The sequence below is a fragment of the Podarcis vaucheri genome, assembly GCF_965113315.1.
Source record: "Podarcis vaucheri genome assembly, chromosome: 3".
Classification (NCBI taxonomy): domain Eukaryota; kingdom Metazoa; phylum Chordata; class Lepidosauria; order Squamata; family Lacertidae; genus Podarcis; species Podarcis vaucheri.
In genome coordinates, this window is record NC_138761.1 from 45706901 (window position 1) to 45726880 (window position 19980).

General features: G+C 37.9%; 1 protein-coding gene across 11 annotated transcripts in view; it reads left to right on the top strand.

Annotated features, from left to right (window-relative positions):
* CEP170 (centrosomal protein 170) overlaps positions 1 to 16734 on the top strand; it is a 76569-nt gene extending 59835 nt beyond the window's left edge. For 5 of the 11 annotated variants that reach the window (XM_082214972.1, XM_082214969.1, XM_082214979.1 and 2 more), the window contains 8 exons: positions 3020 to 3070; positions 4631 to 4865; positions 5757 to 5934; positions 8260 to 8427; positions 10992 to 11080; positions 13790 to 13883; positions 14561 to 14612; positions 15536 to 16734. In XM_082214972.1, the coding sequence (XP_082071098.1) occupies positions 3020 to 3070; positions 4631 to 4865; positions 5757 to 5934; positions 8260 to 8427; positions 10992 to 11080; positions 13790 to 13883; positions 14561 to 14612; positions 15536 to 15822 (1154 nt within the window). In that variant the 3' untranslated portion in view covers positions 15823 to 16734. The remainder of the gene's footprint in view (positions 1 to 3019; positions 3071 to 4630; positions 4866 to 5756; positions 5935 to 8259; positions 8428 to 10991; positions 11081 to 13789; positions 13884 to 14560; positions 14613 to 15535) is intronic. The other 6 variants (XM_082214974.1, XM_082214977.1, XM_082214978.1 and 3 more) reach the window with 6 other exon arrangements.
* The last annotated feature ends 3246 nt before the right edge of the window (positions 16735 to 19980 follow it).

The following is a 19980-nucleotide window of genomic DNA, read 5'->3' on the forward strand; positions in this document are numbered from 1 at the left end:
TATTATCTATCGCTTCTACAGTAGCTAAGATACACCAAGAAAAGAAAAGAAGTCACACTTGGCTTTGGTTCTCCAGTTGACTGAGAATTACTACCTAATTTCATAACAGGCCTCTGAAAAGGCATGTTCACCTAGTCATTAGTTTGGTATAGCGCATGTGGAAAGAACTGAAATGCAGCAGTCTACACATGGATTATCTTCATGCATAACTAGTTTTTGTCAGCCTCCATCTGGGGGTTATATTATTTGCATATCCATCACCTTGTGAAACATTCAGGCCAAGATCTCAATGGCCATGCATGTACTAGGAGTTCCCAGGGCATTTCTTTCATCATAGTCATTCAGCTATACCTAAATGCCATGCCCAAGGGTTTGGGAAAACCTCCAGAGTAGCATCTGGCATAGTATGAGCAGCTGCAGCCAGATGGAAAAAATTATTGTGTGTACACAAGGCTATATGAATCATGGTTACAGGATAGAAGGCCTATTAGCTATCTTTGAGAATGATACGCAACTAGGTAAAAAGCATTTGTAGATACCATTTCATTCTGTTGGAGACATTAGGACTTCTGCAACTGTCATTTTAAACTATTTGTAAATCAGGGTTTGGGTTTTTGAGACCATGTTGGGTGGTACCCATTTTTACCCACTCTCTCTAGATCCTTGGGTGCACAAAATAAGCACGATCCTTTTCCTGCCATCATTGTATCCCAACAACTGAAATCCGATTCTTAATTGATAAACTAACATAATATAATTTATAATGGCGTCACTTGCAGTAAAGGGTAGGCTAGAGATAATTTGAGGCGGTTGCTGATGACCCGAATGGGTTGGGTTATGACCCTCTTCACATGACGGAGGCAGGAGAGCAAAGAATTCTGGGAGGCAGGCGCAGGCCCCTCAGTTTTTTCTCTCCTGCCTGACTAGATTAGAGATATTTTAAGGAATAAAATAAGTTTTACAATTCCAAAAAACTCACTGAAAAAACTTTAAAGCTGTACACAGTGAGTGATAGCTCAGAATCAAAGAGTACACCCAAGTTACAAAATGGAAAAAAAGAAGAAGGAATATAGAAATAGGCAATAATAATAATACGGTAATAAAAACAGTAATAAAATAAATGTCGCAATGTTAGATGCTGTAAAACAGCTCTGATATGTAATGCTTCTTATACAGGATGAGTAACTGCATTTGTTCAGATGTTACTTATTGAGAAGAAAGTAAAAAAGAGTTGAATTCTCAATTTCCCCACTGCAAAGAGAAATCTAATTTCTGTTGGAGACTGAATACAGTGGTACCTCTGGTTACGTACTTAATTCATTCCAGAGGTCCGTTCTTAACTTGAAACTGTTCTTAACCTGAGGTACCACTTTAGCTAATGGAGCTTCCCACTGCTGCCGCATCCTTGGTGCATGATTTCTGTTCTCATCCTGAGGTAAAGTTCTTAACCCGAAGTACTACTTCCAGGTTAGCAGAGTCTGTAACCTGAGGTGTTTGTAACCCGAGGTACCACTGTATCGCCTTAATTCTGCATCACACCAAGAGCAGGTTAGAAGTTGTTGTCTTTTTAAATAATCCCTTCACCAAGTTCAATAATAGAGCAGTATACAGCAGATATAAATAATGAATTAGTAAATTCCTAGTACAATAAGATAAAGACATTAACGATCTTGAATAAAAGGCAGCAGTTAAAAATGACAAGGAAAACTTAGTAAGCTATTATTCAAATTAAAATGCCTAGATTTTTTTGATATTTTTTTTTAAGGCTTAACCTGTTGCCAAAAAGATTGTAAAGTATATGCCAGGTACCCTTGTTTTGGGAGTACATTCCAAACCTAGGGTTCCACCACTGACAGAGCCCTCTCCATTTTAATTATATAATAATCTTCCAGTAGAGAAGACTTGGAGTAGAGTGTCAACAGAAGATCTTAAGGCATGGGCAGGCTGGAATGGGAAGAATGGATCCTTCAGGTTTTTGGGTCGCAAGCCATTCAATTATAGGCAGTGACCATTTTACATGCATCCAATTAATGTGCAGTCACGCACATGCTGGTCACTGCCAACCCCAGAAGTGGCCTGAAAATGAGGCGGGCATATGCACACTTGGCCACTGCACGAGGGGGCCAGGAATGGAACCCCCACTCAAAATAGTTGCCACCTGTACATACTTACCACAAAATACATATTAAAATAGGTATTCTATTTCAGTAGGTGCATTTCTCAATCTTTTTAAACCTAAATTACCCATTTTAATGTATTTCAATATTTTTTTTGAGTTGAGTATTGCATTGCCAAATTCACTGAGGTGCAAAATAATTCTCTTCTGATTTCCACATTAGTCTTGAAGATGTGGATCTGGTCAGTTTGCATCTAAATTCGGAGACTATATATTCCTCATGCATCCTTTCCATTAGCTTGTTACATGCAGAATGGGCCCTACCTATGGAACCATGTAGCACCAGTCTATTAGCCCGGAGAGCTTCCTGGGACACAAGAGAGTTGCTGATCTACTGGGAAATGCTGTTCAAAGGGAAATTCCCAGAAGCTCCTCTGATATCATTGCAGCCACCCGAGTTATTATGTTCTTCCTTGTTTAAGAGACATTTGGAAAGAGTGGGAAAGTGATCTCTTAAGTTCCAAGAGGCCCAAGAGTCACTTCTCTGCAGCCCACAAAGATTTCTGCTAAGGAGAAATGGGAGCTTGCTTCATTGATCTCTGCAAAACAGCAAGCTCACGTTTCCTGTTAGAAAAAGCAGAGCAGCAACTCTTTTGCAGGCATTTTAGCCTTCTGGGTACTGATGGAACTAAAATGAGCATGAAGAAAGTTACTGCTGTCTCTTCCTGGCTATGTTGTAGCCTGTTATTTGGATGTCTAAGTTTGTATTTAACAGAATTCTCAAAAGTCAGTTCAATTTTTTTTCACGTCTGTGTTTTTAAAATAGTGGAATTACTTAATACAAGCAAATGCTTTAAATCTGTATATCTTCATTAATATGATAAACAAATATTTTGTACACAGAGGCATACCGTCTTCTCCCAGACCCAGATCCTGCTGTTGAAACTTACAGTGGTAGAGTACTAGAAATCATATTTTGTTTCTAAGATTTCACTCCTAAATATTTGGTTTTTTGGAAAACAATTACTTTAAATTCTCATGTTGTACAATGCTGGGTTGCAGGACTAGCTCCAAATTCATAAAATTATAACTTAAAAAAAAATACTCTGCCTATTGAAGTAACTGGGAAATAAAGGGAAATTCAAATCAATTTGAAATGTTTTACAAAAAAACAAAAACAACAATCGGGTCCAGCTCATGACAACTCTCTGACCCTCAGTGATTGTTTTGCATGCTTTTAGAAATAAGTGCTTTTTCTGCTTATTAAAAAAAGGTTTTTAAACTAAGGATGAGAAACTGCAAAAGTGTATATATTCCAGTGTGTCTTATTAATATGTGAAAGCCACACTAGGAACCTTCTTCAGCTGCAGGGTAGAGTAAAACTACTTTATATGATTTAAAATAAGTAAAACCTGACTTATTCATTAGCATCTGCATATTATCTGGCAATGAAATATTTTCATTCTTCAATTAATTGTACTGGAATAATGCTATATTCTAAATTCACAATGTATTATAATCTGATCTGAAAACATTGCAATTTTTTTTACATTGCAACACATGCAAATAATTTACAATGCACTGTATTGTAAATTATTTTTATTTAAATTATTTCTGAACAGTAATACTTGTACTGTCTAAAAGTGTCATCTGTGCACTTAACAAATCTTGGCAAAAACGACTTCAAGCTTTTTGACACCACATTCTTTCATGCTATCTGACTGATCCATAATTCAAGGTAACTGACCTACAAAGCTAGTGTTTTGAATATTCAGTTCCCTTAGGTTGTTTGGGTACTGTTACATTTCCAAGGACTTGTATTTATATTAGTCTGGACAGCCTTTTCGGAGGGGAAAGAGGAGGGGTGGACAAAGAAAGTGTTTTGTTTTCTTCCTGCAGCCCTCAATGTCTGACTGAAAATGAACATTTTGCCTGCTATTGTTACTCCTCTTCCTCAGGAAAGTAACATTAGATTATTATTTCGTCCACTATGCTCTTACAGTGTTTGGTGGATGTCACCTAATGTTTCAAAATTGAATTTCAAATTCAGTAGACTTGATATTTCCACCCCCCCCCCTTTGGCAACTACACTACTTCAGTTATTTATACTCAATGCCTATATTATCTCATGGAAAGTTAGGCTTTTTGACAATGGGAAAAATTTGCAGAAAAAGTACGACTCACTGTGTTGGAAAGTGACAATGAATTGAGCCCTTGTTCTGATATATATATATCACGCTCTTAGATAGAAGGCTAGTAGCGTTCCTAACTTATTAACTCACCATTGTACAAAGAGCTTCCTTTTTCACATTTTTGTAAATTAGCATTTATTATTTAACACAATTTTAGTAGCTTTCTTTTTATGCTATAGTCAGCAAACACTTTTGTATAAGGTATTTTGGGTTTGGAATTAAGCAACTGTTGTGTTGTCATGATGTTTCTAAAATCTAAAATCATTTTATTCCTTGCAGTAGATACAATAATAATTCTTTTTTAATAATTAAACTAATTTAGTAAATTCAAGATGGAGGCGCTTTCCTACTGATTATGCTTCCACCTCGGAAGATGAATTTGGATCAAACCGTAACTCTCCTAAACATGCCCGTCTACGTACTTCTCCAGCCCTGAAAACTACTCGATTGCAGAGCACAGGGACACCAACGCAAAGTAGCAATATCTTCAAGCATAGGATAAAGGAACAGGAAGACTACATTCGAGATTGGACTGCCCATCGAGAAGAAATAGCAAGGTTGGCTTTCAAGGGATGATTACTTGGTTTAAAAGCAGCATCTTATCAGTTAAATCAGTGACCATTACGAAATGTGTTTCATTTTGTAATTGGGTTTCTACTCAAACAAAATTGATTTTCTCTACCACAGAAGCACTATAAACTTACTTTACTGTCAGTGAAAGATACTAGTGTTCCTAAATGCAGCCCTAAATCCCCAATTGTCATAATGGGTTTCACAAACGTGTACAAGTAGCTACTATTTAACATTTGCTTAGTACTCGTTAATTAATGTTAATTAAGTGATAGAATCCTAGAACTGTATAGCTGGAAGGGACCCCAAGGGTCATCTAGTCCAACCACCAGCTATACAGGAATCTCAGCTACATGACAAATGCCACACAAATCACACATGACAAATGCTTTAAAACCTCCATGGAGGAGAGTCCACCACCTTCCAATGTAGTCCATTCCACTGTTGAACAGCTCTTACTGTCAGAAAGTTCTTCCTGATGTTTAGTTGCAATCTCCTTTCTTGTAACTTGAATCCATAGGTTTGGGTTAATTATTAGGTTATAAGCCAGTGCAGTTCTCTCTGGTTGAAACTATAAACTGTAATGACCCATTTGCACATGGTAAGATGTACAGCCCCGGATTTCAGGTATTTAAAATGTTGAGATGCATTTTGTGCAATTATAGCAGAAGAATGACGGAGTCCTTGCGCAGCCGTGTTTCTTAGGTAGCTGCCAGAGCAACCAAAGCTGGAAGCTATTTTAAACACTCGTACCTATGATAGTTCTGATTAGAAGAAAATACTCAAAACAGTAGCATGTTTCATATTGTAAGGAACAGCAACTTTGAACTCTGAGGTTTTTTATTTGGGATCAATTATGCTGTGTTAACTATTAACAGGATCAGTCAGGACCTGGCTCTCATCGCACGTGAAATCAATGATGTAGCAGGAGAGATAGATTCAGTGACTTCATCAGGCACTGCTCCTAGTACCACAGTAAGCACTGCTGCCACCACCCCTGGCTCTGCCATAGACACTAGAGAAGAGGTAGGAGATCTTCATGGAGAAATGCATAAGGTTCTTTCTTTTCTTTATTTCTTTTGCTTTATCCTTCTGACATAAGTTTAATTATTTCCACCTGTGTGTGCATGAATCTCCATATTCTCAGCATACCCTTCCTTTAATTTTAAGATTGTTGCCTATTTAAAAAATAATAATCCCAGTGGTTAAAATGGCCAATGCAAGAACAGTCATATTGTGAATACATGGTTGGTTTTTCTATTTACTTTGAACATAAGACCTTTTGCTTGTTTCTTTGTCATAGCCTCAGATGCAAGTGAGTAGTATCTCAATGCTCCCTAGTAAAGAGAAAGCATTAGAGATTTGTTTATATACAGGTATTATAAAATACTGTGCGTAAGGTGAGATACTTTGCATTTTCATTGGTCTTAGATGGCCCTGAATGTTACCGATCTTTTAAATGATTCACTCACTGAGTTGAAGTTCCCCTCCCTAATATATTATTGTATTATTATTATTAATTCAATTTATAAGTCATCCTTCCTAATTATAACAATTGTCATAAACATTTAAATTAGCATGATTTCATGCTGCAGTTCAAGTCATACATTTCTCTGACATGCTGTTTCTACATGCAAAACTTGCATGTTCAGGTCAATATTGCGACCACCAGTGAGAGTATTTTAAAATATAAAGTCAACTCTTTTTAACAGTATTGCTGTTTGTCTTTTTTTAACTATTTGGTTTGATTTCAGGGTTGGCAGTTTCCTGGGAAGATGTATTTTAAGGAGCAATCCAGTAACACACCACCATAGTAACAAAAAGCTACTGAGAAAAATTTAGCAATTGGATAAAAGTTCTTTGTTAGAGTTGCCTCCATTTAACTTCCAAGTGTGAGGGTTTGTTTCAACTGTAATTTGGAATTCTCAGATATGGAAAATGTAGGCAGGATTCAACTAATTAGTCCTGTCAGCAGAAGTCCTGTGCAAGCACTTCCATTTCCCCAATGGAGGTTTGCCCCCTGACCTCCTCATCCCCCTTGAAATTGGCTGAGGGGGTGTTTCAAGAACACCCAAAACAGTGCACAGGGGAAAGGAGAGGGAAATTGTTCCATCTAGCAAGCTAATATGCTTGCCCTGATGGAACGATTGCCTTAGCACACCTGCGTTACTTTTCAATAGGTAGAACAATTAAGGAAAAACAGAATAGAGTTACCAGCTACCAGCTGCAGAGTAGTCAAATACATGTTGAACCATTTACAAAACACTCCTACAGCTTGGTCACTGGCACAGAATCACTCACACGGCTGATCTAATGTAAACAATGTAAAGATAACTAAAGAGACTCAGGCAGCTTCCACCAGCAATAAGTGCTGGGATTATAGAAGTCTCAACTCATAGAAGCTGCTGCTGAGAAAGCCTTTTCCAATTTTAACACTGTTCCCAAAGAGTAGACCAGTCACGTGAGCTGGTGATTTGACTATCTGAACCAGCTATAAGATCAGATTCTGACGAGATAACGTATTTGCAGAGACAACAAGAAGAGAGAATCCATATTTGTGTCTGATGCATATATGTGGGATAAAAGAGAAATGAGAAACAAGGTTTTGTGTTATTATTAAGGTTTTTTTTTCCATTACTGAGCATTGACAAATTCAAGTGAGCTGGCTGGAATTTGAAAATGCCTCTAGAACACAGCATTTAGGGTTTATGAGTAGAGTTTATTTTAGTTTTCTCAGGTAGTGGGTGGGTGGTGGTAAGCACTAAATCCCAAGGTTTAATCTAGTAAAAACCCTTTAAATGCTAAATTCAGTGCCAACCCTGAATGTTTTCTGTTCACCTGTCGTGTTGTTCCTCTTGATTTATTTCAACTTCTTGTACATAAGCCTTGGTTAACAACATTATGTTCTATGTACATTTTTGTGAGTAGCAGGATATGTTTTGTGTGTAAGTGGTGTAATTTTTATTATGTTCATGTTGGTTTCTTTTTATTGCTTCCTAACCATACTATTAAGCTTCTGCTAATGTAAATATGCATTTTCTCTGAGTTAGATAATGTGAACTTACATCTTTACTAAATAAATATGAATAAATCTCTTTTGTTCTGCAGTTATACACCACTATTGCATTTGTAACCTAATATCTATTTCTGTGCATTCATAACTAAAATAATTGCTGATGTTTTGGCAAAATTAAATGATTTTTTGTTGTTTTAGTTTTCTAATATACAAGTAAATCGAATACTCTAGTTATTATTTTGATTTCTTCTGTTCTTTAGTGGCAAACCCATCTAAACTGATGAGCCTCATAATGCACCTCTCTGGTTGGCTTTAAAGTGAAGCTTTCTCACTAATTATATATATATATTTAATTTTTTTTTCAGCTAGTGGACCGTGTATTTGATGAAAGTCTGAACTTCAGGAAGATTCCTCCAGTGGTAAATGCAAAAACACCAGATGGCAACACTCGACCTAATGATTCCAAACCACAGACAACAGACCTACCTGAGCCCCCCACAATTACACGTCGTCGAACCTGGAGTAGGGATGAAGTAAGTATTGTCCATGCCTTTACATAAAGAGCTGAGTGAAAGGCCCAGGGAGGCAATAACTTTCCTGTGTGATCATTAAGTACCAAAGCACTACATGATAAACTACCTCATGAACTACCTCTATAAGGAAGAGACAATGCTTATCCCCACCCCACCCCTTAGGCAGTTTCTAGTGAGACAAAGGCAGGGATTTGGAATTAGTGAGGCAGAAGGCTGAGGAGGAAGACAAATTTGGGGGGAGGTGTTGGGTTTACTTTGTTCATTTTATCATTTTATATTCCATTGTTCTTCCTAGGAGCTCAAAGTAGTTTAGGTGGGATTATTCCACATTATCCCTGGAACAATTATGTGAATGGGCTTAGCTAAGAGATAGTGACTGACCCAAGATGCATTTTGAGCTTCACAGCAGAGTGAGAATTTGAACCCCCATGAGCCTACATTTGGCTATTCTTAGTTGTCATCTTGCTTTGGTTCAAGTGTAGAACTGCCTAGCACTGTCTTGCGTATTATTTTTTGCTGCTCTTGATGTTTGTGTTTTATTACGAAGGTACAGACTGGGAAGATTATCCCTAGTCTCACAAAGAAAAAGCTCAGTGCGGCCCAATGTAGGCATCAGTGAAAACAGGAAACATACTTTAGAAACAGTGGAAAAGACCAGACGGTGAACCAAAATGTCATGAAATGGGAAATAACTGTGTGCTAGCATCAAATCATAATATCGTGAAACCAATGTCAACAATTGATGAGCGTACAAAGCTAATTGCTTGGATTCTAGGACTCATGGATGGAATTCTGCTCGCAGAATGAAGCTTTTCCACTGCTGCCCACTGTGCCCCTAAAAAGCCATACTTGAGGATTAGGGGACCATCAGAAGAATGTTGTATGGGGAGCTGTGGCAGCAGTGTCAAAATTGGCAAAGTCTGATATCCAAGTCAATGTGTTTGGGACAACAATGAAAAAGGCCACAACCTATATTGATTATAGCCAACCATGCTATATTGATTACAATGAAACAATGAAAAAGGCCACAACCTATATTGATTATAGCTAACCAAGGCTATATTGATTATAGCCAACCATGCTTGCTTAGGCATAGGGCAAAGTTCCAATCACCAGACAGCCGTAATGCTAACCAGTACCACCACCCAGCTTAGGTACATAATGACATGAAACAGTAGTGTGGTCCATTCTGTGACATTGATGTGTGACCAGCATGCCAGCCCCTACAACAGCCTAGGACATGGGTAGGCAAACTAAGGTCTGGGGGCCGGATCCGGCCCAATCGCCTTCTAAATCCAGCCCGCGGACAGTCTGGGAATCTGTGTGTTTTTACATGAGTAGAATGTGTCCTTTTATTTAAAATGCATATCTGGGTTATTTGTGGGGCATAGGAATTCGTTCTTTTTTATTATTCAATAAATATCTATTCAAAATATAGTCCAGGCCCCCACAAGGTCTGAGGGACAGTGGACCGGCCCCCTGCTGAAAATGTTTGCTGACCCTGGCTTAGGACCTTCAAGTGACACCACAAGATCCTTTAGAGGGGACCCCACAGTGGGGAGCACCACAAGAGCCAGGCACCTGAGCTCGCCACCAAAGAGATAGATGCAACAAATCACACAGTACCAATGCCAAAGTGTCTTGCCAGGCTTCCTAATGATGTCCTAGGTACAAGTCCCAGAGGGTTTATCAGTACTGTACACTGGCTACGTAAGTGGGCCCAGAATATTATCTTGCTCCCTGCACATCTCTGCATGAAGGGCACAAAGAAGAGCCCCTGGTGAGTGGGGTCCAGAGCATGATTCAGCAGGCATTCCATTGAGTTTTGTATGTGTTTGTTTTCTGCTGTCCATTGGATAGCTCACAGTTGGATTGAATAACAGTGGTACCTCGGGTTACATACGCTTCAAGTTACAGACTCCACTAACCCAGAAATAGCACCTTGGGTTAAGAACTTTGCTTCAGGATGAGAACAGAAATCGTTCTCTGGTGGCACGGCGGCAGCAGGAGTCCCCATTAGCTAAAGTGGTACTTCAGGTTAAGAACAGTTTCAGGTTAAGCACGGACCTCCGGAACAAATTAAGTATATAACCAGAGGTACCACTGTGTGTTTCATTATGTAGCTCACAGAGCAGATTCTTCCCTTGTTCAATTGCAATACTTTTTAATTCATATTTCAACTTTTTCTGTACATTGTTTTGTTTATTGGCAGTTGTCTTATTTTACAAACATTTACTAATGCTGACAATAAATTTATAAAATACTGATAACAAATACCAGGGAATTGACTCTAGCCAGCTGAAGTCAGTGTCATTTATGAATGCGCTTTTATATTGCAATGAAAACTATGTTTATGGCTAAAGATAATTTCCATATATTGACAAGTTGTATGAATTTAAAAAGTTGAATATTGTTCTGTGCTCCAACTAAAGTAAATTGGAAGTACATGACATGAGAATAATCGTTTAGGAAGGAAAAGCCATGATATTGTCAGTTACATTTTTAGAAGGTGATCTAGAAACTGTATTATTTAAATCAACAATTGTCTTTTGAAACTCTTTCAGGTTATGGGAGATACCTTGCTGTTGTCCTCAGTCTTCCAGTTTTCCCGGAAGATTAGACAGTCTATAGATAAAACAGCTGGTAAAATAAGGTAATCTGTGCTCTCATCAGTAAAATTCTCTTGCAAAAAATATTATTAAAATGTTTATGTCCTTTTGACTGCAGACCATGTTCCATTAAAATCCATGTAAAATCATTGGTTTATGTTAATAGGAAGAAATTGGCCCTTCCTGTCTTCTTAAAATATTATTGTTAGCAGTAGTATTGGTATTTTAAAAATTGAGCTATTAACAATGAACTCATTTACACAGGGGGAGGGGGGATACAGTGTTAAAACAATATTCTTGTAATGTGCAGTGACCGGCAAATAATAATAATAATAATAATAATAATAATAATAATAATAATTTATTTATATGCCACCCATCTGACTGGGTTGCCTTTGCGGCTCCCAACAAAAAACAATAGAAGCACAATACAGCATCACACCCTAAAACTTCCCTGAAGAGGGTTGCCTTCATATGCTGGCTTCACTCTACTTTGCAGTGGGGAAAGTGGGGTGTTTTCCCCCCATTTCCCTCAAAATTCAATCTAATAATCAAGTCACATTGAGAACATCTAAGAGGACCATGCCAAGTGCAAAATAAATGAAAGGAGAAGAACCAAATGGGATTTTTCAGATAGGGATTACTGGGAAGGCTGCAAAAATAAAATAAAATGATTTTCTCAGCTAATGCTTTGCAAGGTATGTAAGACCAAGAAAAAGAAATCCCTACACTAAGTATAGAAAGGTTGTAAATGATAGATTATGAAGAAAGTAGTGAGCCAAATGCAGGACCAAGTAAGGACACATGTATGCAAATATACATCATTTTCAGGTACTGTATGTGTGAGATCTTAATACATTTTCATCAAATTTTCAAAAAAAAATACAGCAAAAAAATATGGCCTTCTTATTCCCATTACTAATTTTAGTCAAAATAGCACTGGAGGAAAATTGCTTCTATATGAAACAGAGGGGAGTTGATCCTTCACATTTGCTCAAATCCAGGACCAGTGTTACGAAAATAAAAGTAGTACTTGTCTGTATAACGTGTTTAACTACACGGGTTTTAAAATAAATGTTCATCCTTTAATTCTCTTAACTATGAACTCTTTGCCAGACACTTGAAAAACTATTCTGATACTCTAATTCCTACTCGTTTATTAAAAGTATTTTTATATCTCATGAAAATGTTTGAAATGCGCTGTGTTCATTGAAACTTGTGAATGGCATTTTAAACCAATTATCCTGGATTGTTTGGAATAGCCAAAAGATAATTTCAGTCAAGTAAGTCTTGCCTAATTCAGACCTAGCACTTATTCCTGGAGTTATGTGAGTTTCTCAAGATATTTTGCACTACTTTTTGACAAAGAGGTGTTTTTTTTCTTGTGAGTAAGGGATGGGCATGACAGAGGTATATAAGATTGTGTATGTTGTGGGAGAGAGTGGATCCTGTCTCTTAATACTGGTGCACAGGGACATGCAATGAAACTTAATGTTAGAAGACTCAGAACAGACAAGAAGAAGTTCTTCACATCACATTCCATAGTATCTGCTATTACGAGATGTATTGATGGCCATCAAGCTGGCTTCAAAGGGGGCCTAGACACATTCATGTTTAATAGACTATTGTATTTTAATATTTTGTTGGAAGCCACCCAGAGTGGTTCCGGCACCTGTCAGGTGGGCGCCATTGCCATTCTAAGTGAACAAGGGAGGCATTCATGGTGAGTTCTGGCACCTCTTTTCCTAGAAAAATAGCAGTTCTGCCGCCTCCACTGTTGGAGGTAGTTTGCCTCTGAATGGGTGTTTCTGGGAGCTGCGGGTGAGGAAAGGAATCTTGCAATCAGAATATGTTTGCAGGCTTCCCATGAGTAACTGGTTGTCCGCTGAGTGAGTGAAATGCTGCACTTGATGGTCCTTTCACATAAATGTTCTTTGCTATGCCCAGGTGGACACTCTCCCGAATTTCAACTTCCTACCTAGCAATCTAAACTTAGCTTCCTGGAGCATATGACCACAGTTCTGCACATCATTGATGCTGACATGCACCATGGCAGCTGAGTCTTCCCAGGCACTGCCATCCACTCTATCTAGATGAGGCATGACCTCCACAACTTTTATATCATGCAGGCTAGTCACTTTGAAGTGTACACTCCCATCACAAACCCATCTCTCTGTTTTTCTAATGGCCAGATTTCCTACTGGCACCAATCCTTGGATATATGTACATGAAAGTGTATCAGTTTGTCCCCTAAGGAATGGTTCCCTCCTCCTAAGGAATGCCCCCCACTGCTCCTATCTCCATTTTTTATTGTATTTTTAGAAGAGAGTGCATTCCCAGCTCTCTACCCATGAAGTCCTGTGTCAGTCCCATCAAGGTCAAAAGAGATATTCCTCTTTTCACCTTGCCAGTACTTCCATCCTCCAGTTTTCTAGAGTGCTGGAAGTACAGCCACTACGAAGTAGTTTGTTACAAAATATGGAAAACATTTGGAATGTTTAGATTTGTCTGTGTGCATACTCTGAAGAGAAAATGACAACTGGGTAAAAATTAATTGCTCTGTAATTTTGTCTCCCCTGCAAGTAAGAGCAAAAGCAATATAGGCTTGCCACAAGACTGCAAATGCCCATCTTATTTTGAGTTGCGTTCAATTAGAATTTTTAAGGCAGGTGATGATTTTTTATTGTTACGCAGTCATGCAAGTCTTTATAGCATAAGGCTTATAATCACTCTTCTGTGCTTTTTGCCTACAGAGTCTTGTTTAAGGACAAAGACCGAAATTGGGAAGACATTGAAAAGAAGCTACGAGCTGAAAGTGAAATCCCAATTGTGAAAACATCTAGCATGGTATGATGAAATAATAATTGTCATTCTCAAGTAAGAATGTTGAAAAGGGGAAGCAGTCCCTCAGCTGCTGAAGGTTTAAAGATGATCGATTTTGGATGCTTTTTCACTAAGAGTGGCTGTAGCTTAGTGGCAGAACATCTTCCTTGCATGCAGAAGATTGCAGGTTCAATCCCTTGCATTTCCAGGTAATGCTAGGAAAGACTCCTGCCTGAAACACTGCAAAGCCAATACCAGTTTGTGTAGACAAACCTGAAAGAGATAGACCAGTTCTTTATAAAACAGCTCCTAATGTTCCTGAGAATATAGCCGCTTTAAAAGTTTTAAGTCTTGTTTTAAGTCTTTATTTAATTAATAAGTTGAATTTATATACCACCCTTCTTCTCAAAGGAGCCCAGGGTGGCAAACAGCAAAACAATACAATATACAGACAGATATATAGATACAGCCAAACCATACACATAGGGGGTGTGTGTGTGTGTGTGTGTGTGTGTGTAACAGGCTTTGTGTCTTCTCCATGAAGTCTGATGAAGGTGCACAATAGCCAGCTGTTATGCACATAAACTACTGGACTTACATTCCCCGTAACGTATATACACTCATTAATGTAATGTACATACTGTGAAAAAAATGTGGCTTTTCCCTTAATGGAACCTAATGCTTTTTATGTGTTGATGCAGGAAATATCATCAATATTGCAAGAATTGAAGAGAGTTGAGAAGCAACTACAAGGTATTTAATATTATATACTGATGTTGCGAACATCAGGGTTTTCAGAATACAAATAATTTTATTTTGTCAGGCTTTTGATTTGATTTTAAAAAAAAAAATAGTTCCAATCCTACAGAAGTTATAGAGGATATTGAAAGAGACAAGGGGATGAAAAGAATGATAGATGAAAAGAATAGATAACCCCACTTTTAAGATTATCTATTCAGTTACTAGGCGAGAATCAATAGTGACTCGACCCTACTGCTCTCTGCAGGAGTCGCTTCTTTCTTTTCTCCAGACCTTAGTTTTTGCTATAGACATAGTAGCAGAATGCCTGTCAGTGTGCTACTGGGCAAATAGTGGATCTCACAATAGATTGTTATATGGGTGGGAAAGGTCTTCTCAACTCCACAGGTGACTGTTCAGTTTGCAGCTGCCTCCTCTGGCAACTGACAGGAGTGCGCTGCTATGACTACAGGGAGTACCACTACCCATCCTTGCTTCTTCAATGACCACAGACACAGGTCCTGTCCTGCCATCCAAAGCCCCTCCTTCCCCAAGTTTCTGGCCCTAGAGAACTTTGCATAAATCTGATTAGGTTTTATCCTTAAGAGAACTTGAAATATTGCCCTCCATCATAAGAAACTCTGGCACCAGGAGTGGCTTGCTCACCAGGGTGCAACAGCCTCCCAGCAGCAGTATCTATGCCACTTATCAGGAGGGGCAAGGTTGGGGCTGCAAGAACACAGTGGCAAGAGCATCTGATTGGATACACCAGTGCATTCACAACCTCCCTGTCACCTTGCCCCTCACTTCCTGGTACATGAAAGCAACACCCTGGGTGGCTATTGTAGTGGCTCCATCCCGCGAGATGAGCTGCTCCTGAATGAAAAAAATCCTAATAGTGATTTTTCACCAACCTCTCCCCCCCTTTCTTTATTCAGTGATAAATTCAATGATTGATCCTGATGGGACATTGGAAGCGATGAGCAATTTGGGATTGGCGAGCGCTGTCCAAGCAGCTCAGCCTAAGCAGAAGTCCAGCTCTGTTTCTCAAGGTGCCCATCCTCAGATCCAGCCAAACTGCCAGCCGGAAGCAAGAGCTGTTCGACCCACCATTGCCCCAGCCTCAACTGAACTTGGCAATGTTGAATCTGAGCATGATTTCAGCATACATTTCAATCGGTTCAATCCAGATGGAGAGGAGGAAGATCCAACTTTGCGCGAATGACAACATGCTATCAGAACTTTTAGTACTGAATGTGCAGAATTCAATGAAAGAGTCCTAGCATCATCGTTCAAAAAGTAACAAAAAGTTTGGTAAAAGGGCCATTGCTTTGTTATACCAGCTACTTAGCTGTGATGCTTTGGATGTCGCACACCTCCTGACTCATTAAGGTAAAATTGGTATTGACATAGAACGCAGTTTGTGGTAATTGTATGGGCTTTGCAAGCACTTATTTTGAACCTTTCCCTCCATAGTTTACTTAGTTTCAGCAGACTGTTAAAATGATATGCAAGCAGATGAAAGTCCAGCCTTATTAAATTTCTGAGTCTCCTGTGCCAAGCTGATTTGTGATTAAACCTCTTCACTCAAATTTGTATGAAATTATTGATCATTTAAACTTGATTCTGAGTAAGGGGATCTAAATTAGGATATCCTGCATCTTAATACCATGACACGTTACAATATAAGGAGAGACTGGCTTGACAATGCATTCATTGTTGCATACTGAAGATTTCAAACCATTGTGATTTATAGAACTTCATTGCTATGTAAATTGTCATGAGGTTTACATGAATATTATGTTTGCACTAAGAATTTGGTGGGAGATGAAGGTGAACATATCAGTATCAATAGGGGCTAATAACTTGGATGTACATAGAAAAGTGATCATAACTATCCTTATTTTGAAAAAGATGACACCACGACAGTGGTGCAAATCCACCTCCCAAAAGTCTACATTTGGCCCTTGCTGATCCTGTTCAATATGTCTTTTTGATGTTGATGAGAATGAAATGTCATCATTTTGGAACTATGAAACCAGTTTAAATGTATAGCTTTGTAAGTCTATTCCTTTAAAACCTTTCTCATGCTGTGTCACCAAGGTCAAATAAAAATGCATTTATAAGTGCTCCTTGAGATGATCATGAGTTGTAAAATTTTCTTCAAAAGATTTGGAGATAGAATAGTGATAATCTGGTCAATAGACTGACTCCAGACATCCAAATTGTTCATGTTTTTTCCTGTAGACTCTCTAGTAAGTCTCTGTCTTATATGTTATAAGAATTTCTGGAAGAAAACTGCTAATGTAGCCCTTTTGCTTATACTGCTTAACAGCAAAGCTAACAAAATATCTCATATAAGCCTATTTATCTTTAAAGTTGTCCCTGTAACTTAACTTTCAGAAATAATAACAAAAGTAAATAACCCTATATTTCCAGAACACTGTAATTTCAAGATCTTCTGTTAAATGCAACTAAGAACTGGAAGTTTCCTGTTTTTGCATCAGTCTATATATTAAGGTTACAAATACAATTTTGAAGCTTTTATGAAATAGTCTTTAATATTTCAGCAATAATCTTATGTGTCACTTGTTTAAAACTACTTTTTTCCTGTACATTTTTAAACTGTACAGGATTTTGGAAGTCATTGCAAAGTTTGACCAACTAAATATACAAAAACATTTTTTGTAGAGATATAAAAATAAAAATCCCAAAACCCTGTTGTATATTGGCTTTTGTTTTGTTTTTTTTTTGCTTTAAAATTGGAAACTGCCTCTTGTCAAACTCTGTGTCCCACTCACTATTGACAGAGATCAGGAAAACACTTGTTTACAGATGCTGTCAAAATTTAAACTGGTGTACAACAAAATACATTGAGAGCAGTTACAAGGTTTTGGCCATCATCATTTCTCATTTCAGTGCTTAGGAGAAGAACCACAAACACACATATGTGGGAAAATAGGAAACAGATATGGAAAAATTAAACATTTACACTCTTCACATAATTGTTTTTATTTTTTCAGAGGTTTACACCTTTTGTGTTCTGTAATAAATGTTTGCATTTATAATGTTATTTGTATGAATGCATACTCCTTATTTATTTTTTTGTTACATTTATTATATATGTTACAAGCATTTACAGCTCCATTTTTAAATAAAGTGTTTCTGGAACTTTATACAATAACTTGATATACATGTGTGATTAACTGTGTGAACCAGTAAATGTTCATGATGTGCTTTGAATCAAGTTCAATAATTATGAAGGGATATTTTCCTAAATGTACTGTGTGTTTTGTGTCTGAGAATTAATTTTGCTGAATTTTGGACAATGTTTGTGCAAAGGACAATAAAACCACTTTAATTCTGCAATAGGTGTTCATACAGAGATCTGTAGAAGTTAAAAACAATGTACATGTAGCAATACAAGCTTGCATATAGACAAATCCTTATTCCTTTTGCAGGGAAAATTTCATTACATAAACAAAAGGTGCAGAGTAGGGGCATCTGTACTTCTGGTTCTCTTTCCTCCTCCTGCAGACCCTGACAATTGTAGCTCCCTGTAGCATATCCTGCACTATTCAAGAATATGGGAAATCCCTTTTTGTGAACAGAGTTCTGCTCATGGTTTCCTGGGTACCCATTGCAGAGTTGGGGGTGCAAGTGAAAGATGGCAACATGGCTAATTAAAGCTTGGTAATCCCTCTGTAATTGTTTTTATTACATAAATCTAAATGAAAACATCTTTCCTGTGCTAGTGGTGGGCAAAGGCTCCTGGCTCAGCTTGTAATTAGTATAGAGCATTCTCAGAAAAAAATCCAGATTGTTTGCAGTTTTTAATAATGAGACAGGAACTCTCCATTGGTTGTCCTACTCCCAGAATGTGCTGCCAAGAGGGATTTATAGAGGACTATTGGAGACTGATTAAAGCACTAACCTCATTTTTAAGGTCTGGACGCTTCAAATGGCATTGATTCTCTGAAGCGAGTCTGAGAAATGGAGTTCTCAGTACCTCCTAACTAATTCCTTTGAGCCGGGCGCAACTGGGAATGTCATTGCCCAGACTTCTTGGAAATGATGGGCATTCTGTTTGAACATCCAGGCCATTCAAATGATGAGGCTGCCAATACGCACCTTCCCTGCTTTTATAACTTCCTTTTCACAAGGGTAAGCTTGGGGAAAGAAAATGGCTGCTGGTGGCACCCTGTTTATGAAATGCCCCACCCCCCAAAAGGCTCACCATATTTCTATTTTCTTTTAGTTATTTAAAGGATTTGCATCTTGCTCCATAAAAAAAGGCTCCCACAGAAGCTTAGAGATCTCTAAAAAAATAATTCAGTCCCTGATTTCATGCTAACAATCCAAAAAGGGGCATTTTAGGCATCAGAAGAAGACCTTTTTCTTCTCCCAGGTCTCTAAATTTGCAACAGACGGGCATTTTTGGTCTCTTAATTCCTTCCACCGGTGTCTTCGCCTTCTGATGTTATGATTGTTGTAGACTGATTTTATTTTTATTTTTTTTGGTAAGATATTTATTAAGATTTTTTAAAGTATAACAACAAAAAATATAAACAAAAAAATAACAAAAATACAAATTAAAAATAATAAAAAAATCACACAGATTTTCCATTACTTATTTTCCTTTAGCTTGTTTCCCGGACCTCCTCATACATCCCTTTTTTGTATTCCACTTCCATCTGTTGGATCAGCAAATCCTTACCCTCTTTAATTATCCTAATCTTGATCTTAAAAATAATAGCATTAAATTTTTACCTATTTATAACCCTTTTTTCATATTCCCTTAAAGCATTACAGCTGAAAACCACTTAATTTTTATCCAACATCATTCTAACATTCATTAATTTTACAATATTTCTGTAGGTGATCTTTAAATTTCTTCCAATCTTCTTCCACCGCCTCTTCTCCCTGGTCTCGGATTCTGCCAGTGATTTCTGCTAGTTCCATATAGTCCATCAGCTTCATCTGCCATTCTTCCAAAGTGGGTCAATCTTGTGTCTTCCAATACTTTGCAATGAGTATTCTTGCTGCTGTAGTGGCATACATAAAGAAAGTTCTGTCCTTCTTTGGCACCAATTGGCCGACTATACCTAGGAGAAAGGCCTCTGGTTTCTTCAAGAAGGTATATTTAAATACCTTTTTCAGTTCATTATAAATCATCTCCCAGAAAGCCTTAATCCTGGGGCACGTCCACCAAAGGTGAAAGAATGTACCTTCAGTTTCTTTACATTTCCAACATTTGTTATCGGGCAAATGATAGATTTTTGCAAGCTTGACTGGGGTCATGTACCACCTGTATATCATTTTCATAATATTCTCTCTTAGGGCATTACATGCCGTAAACTTCATACCTGTGGTCCATAACTGT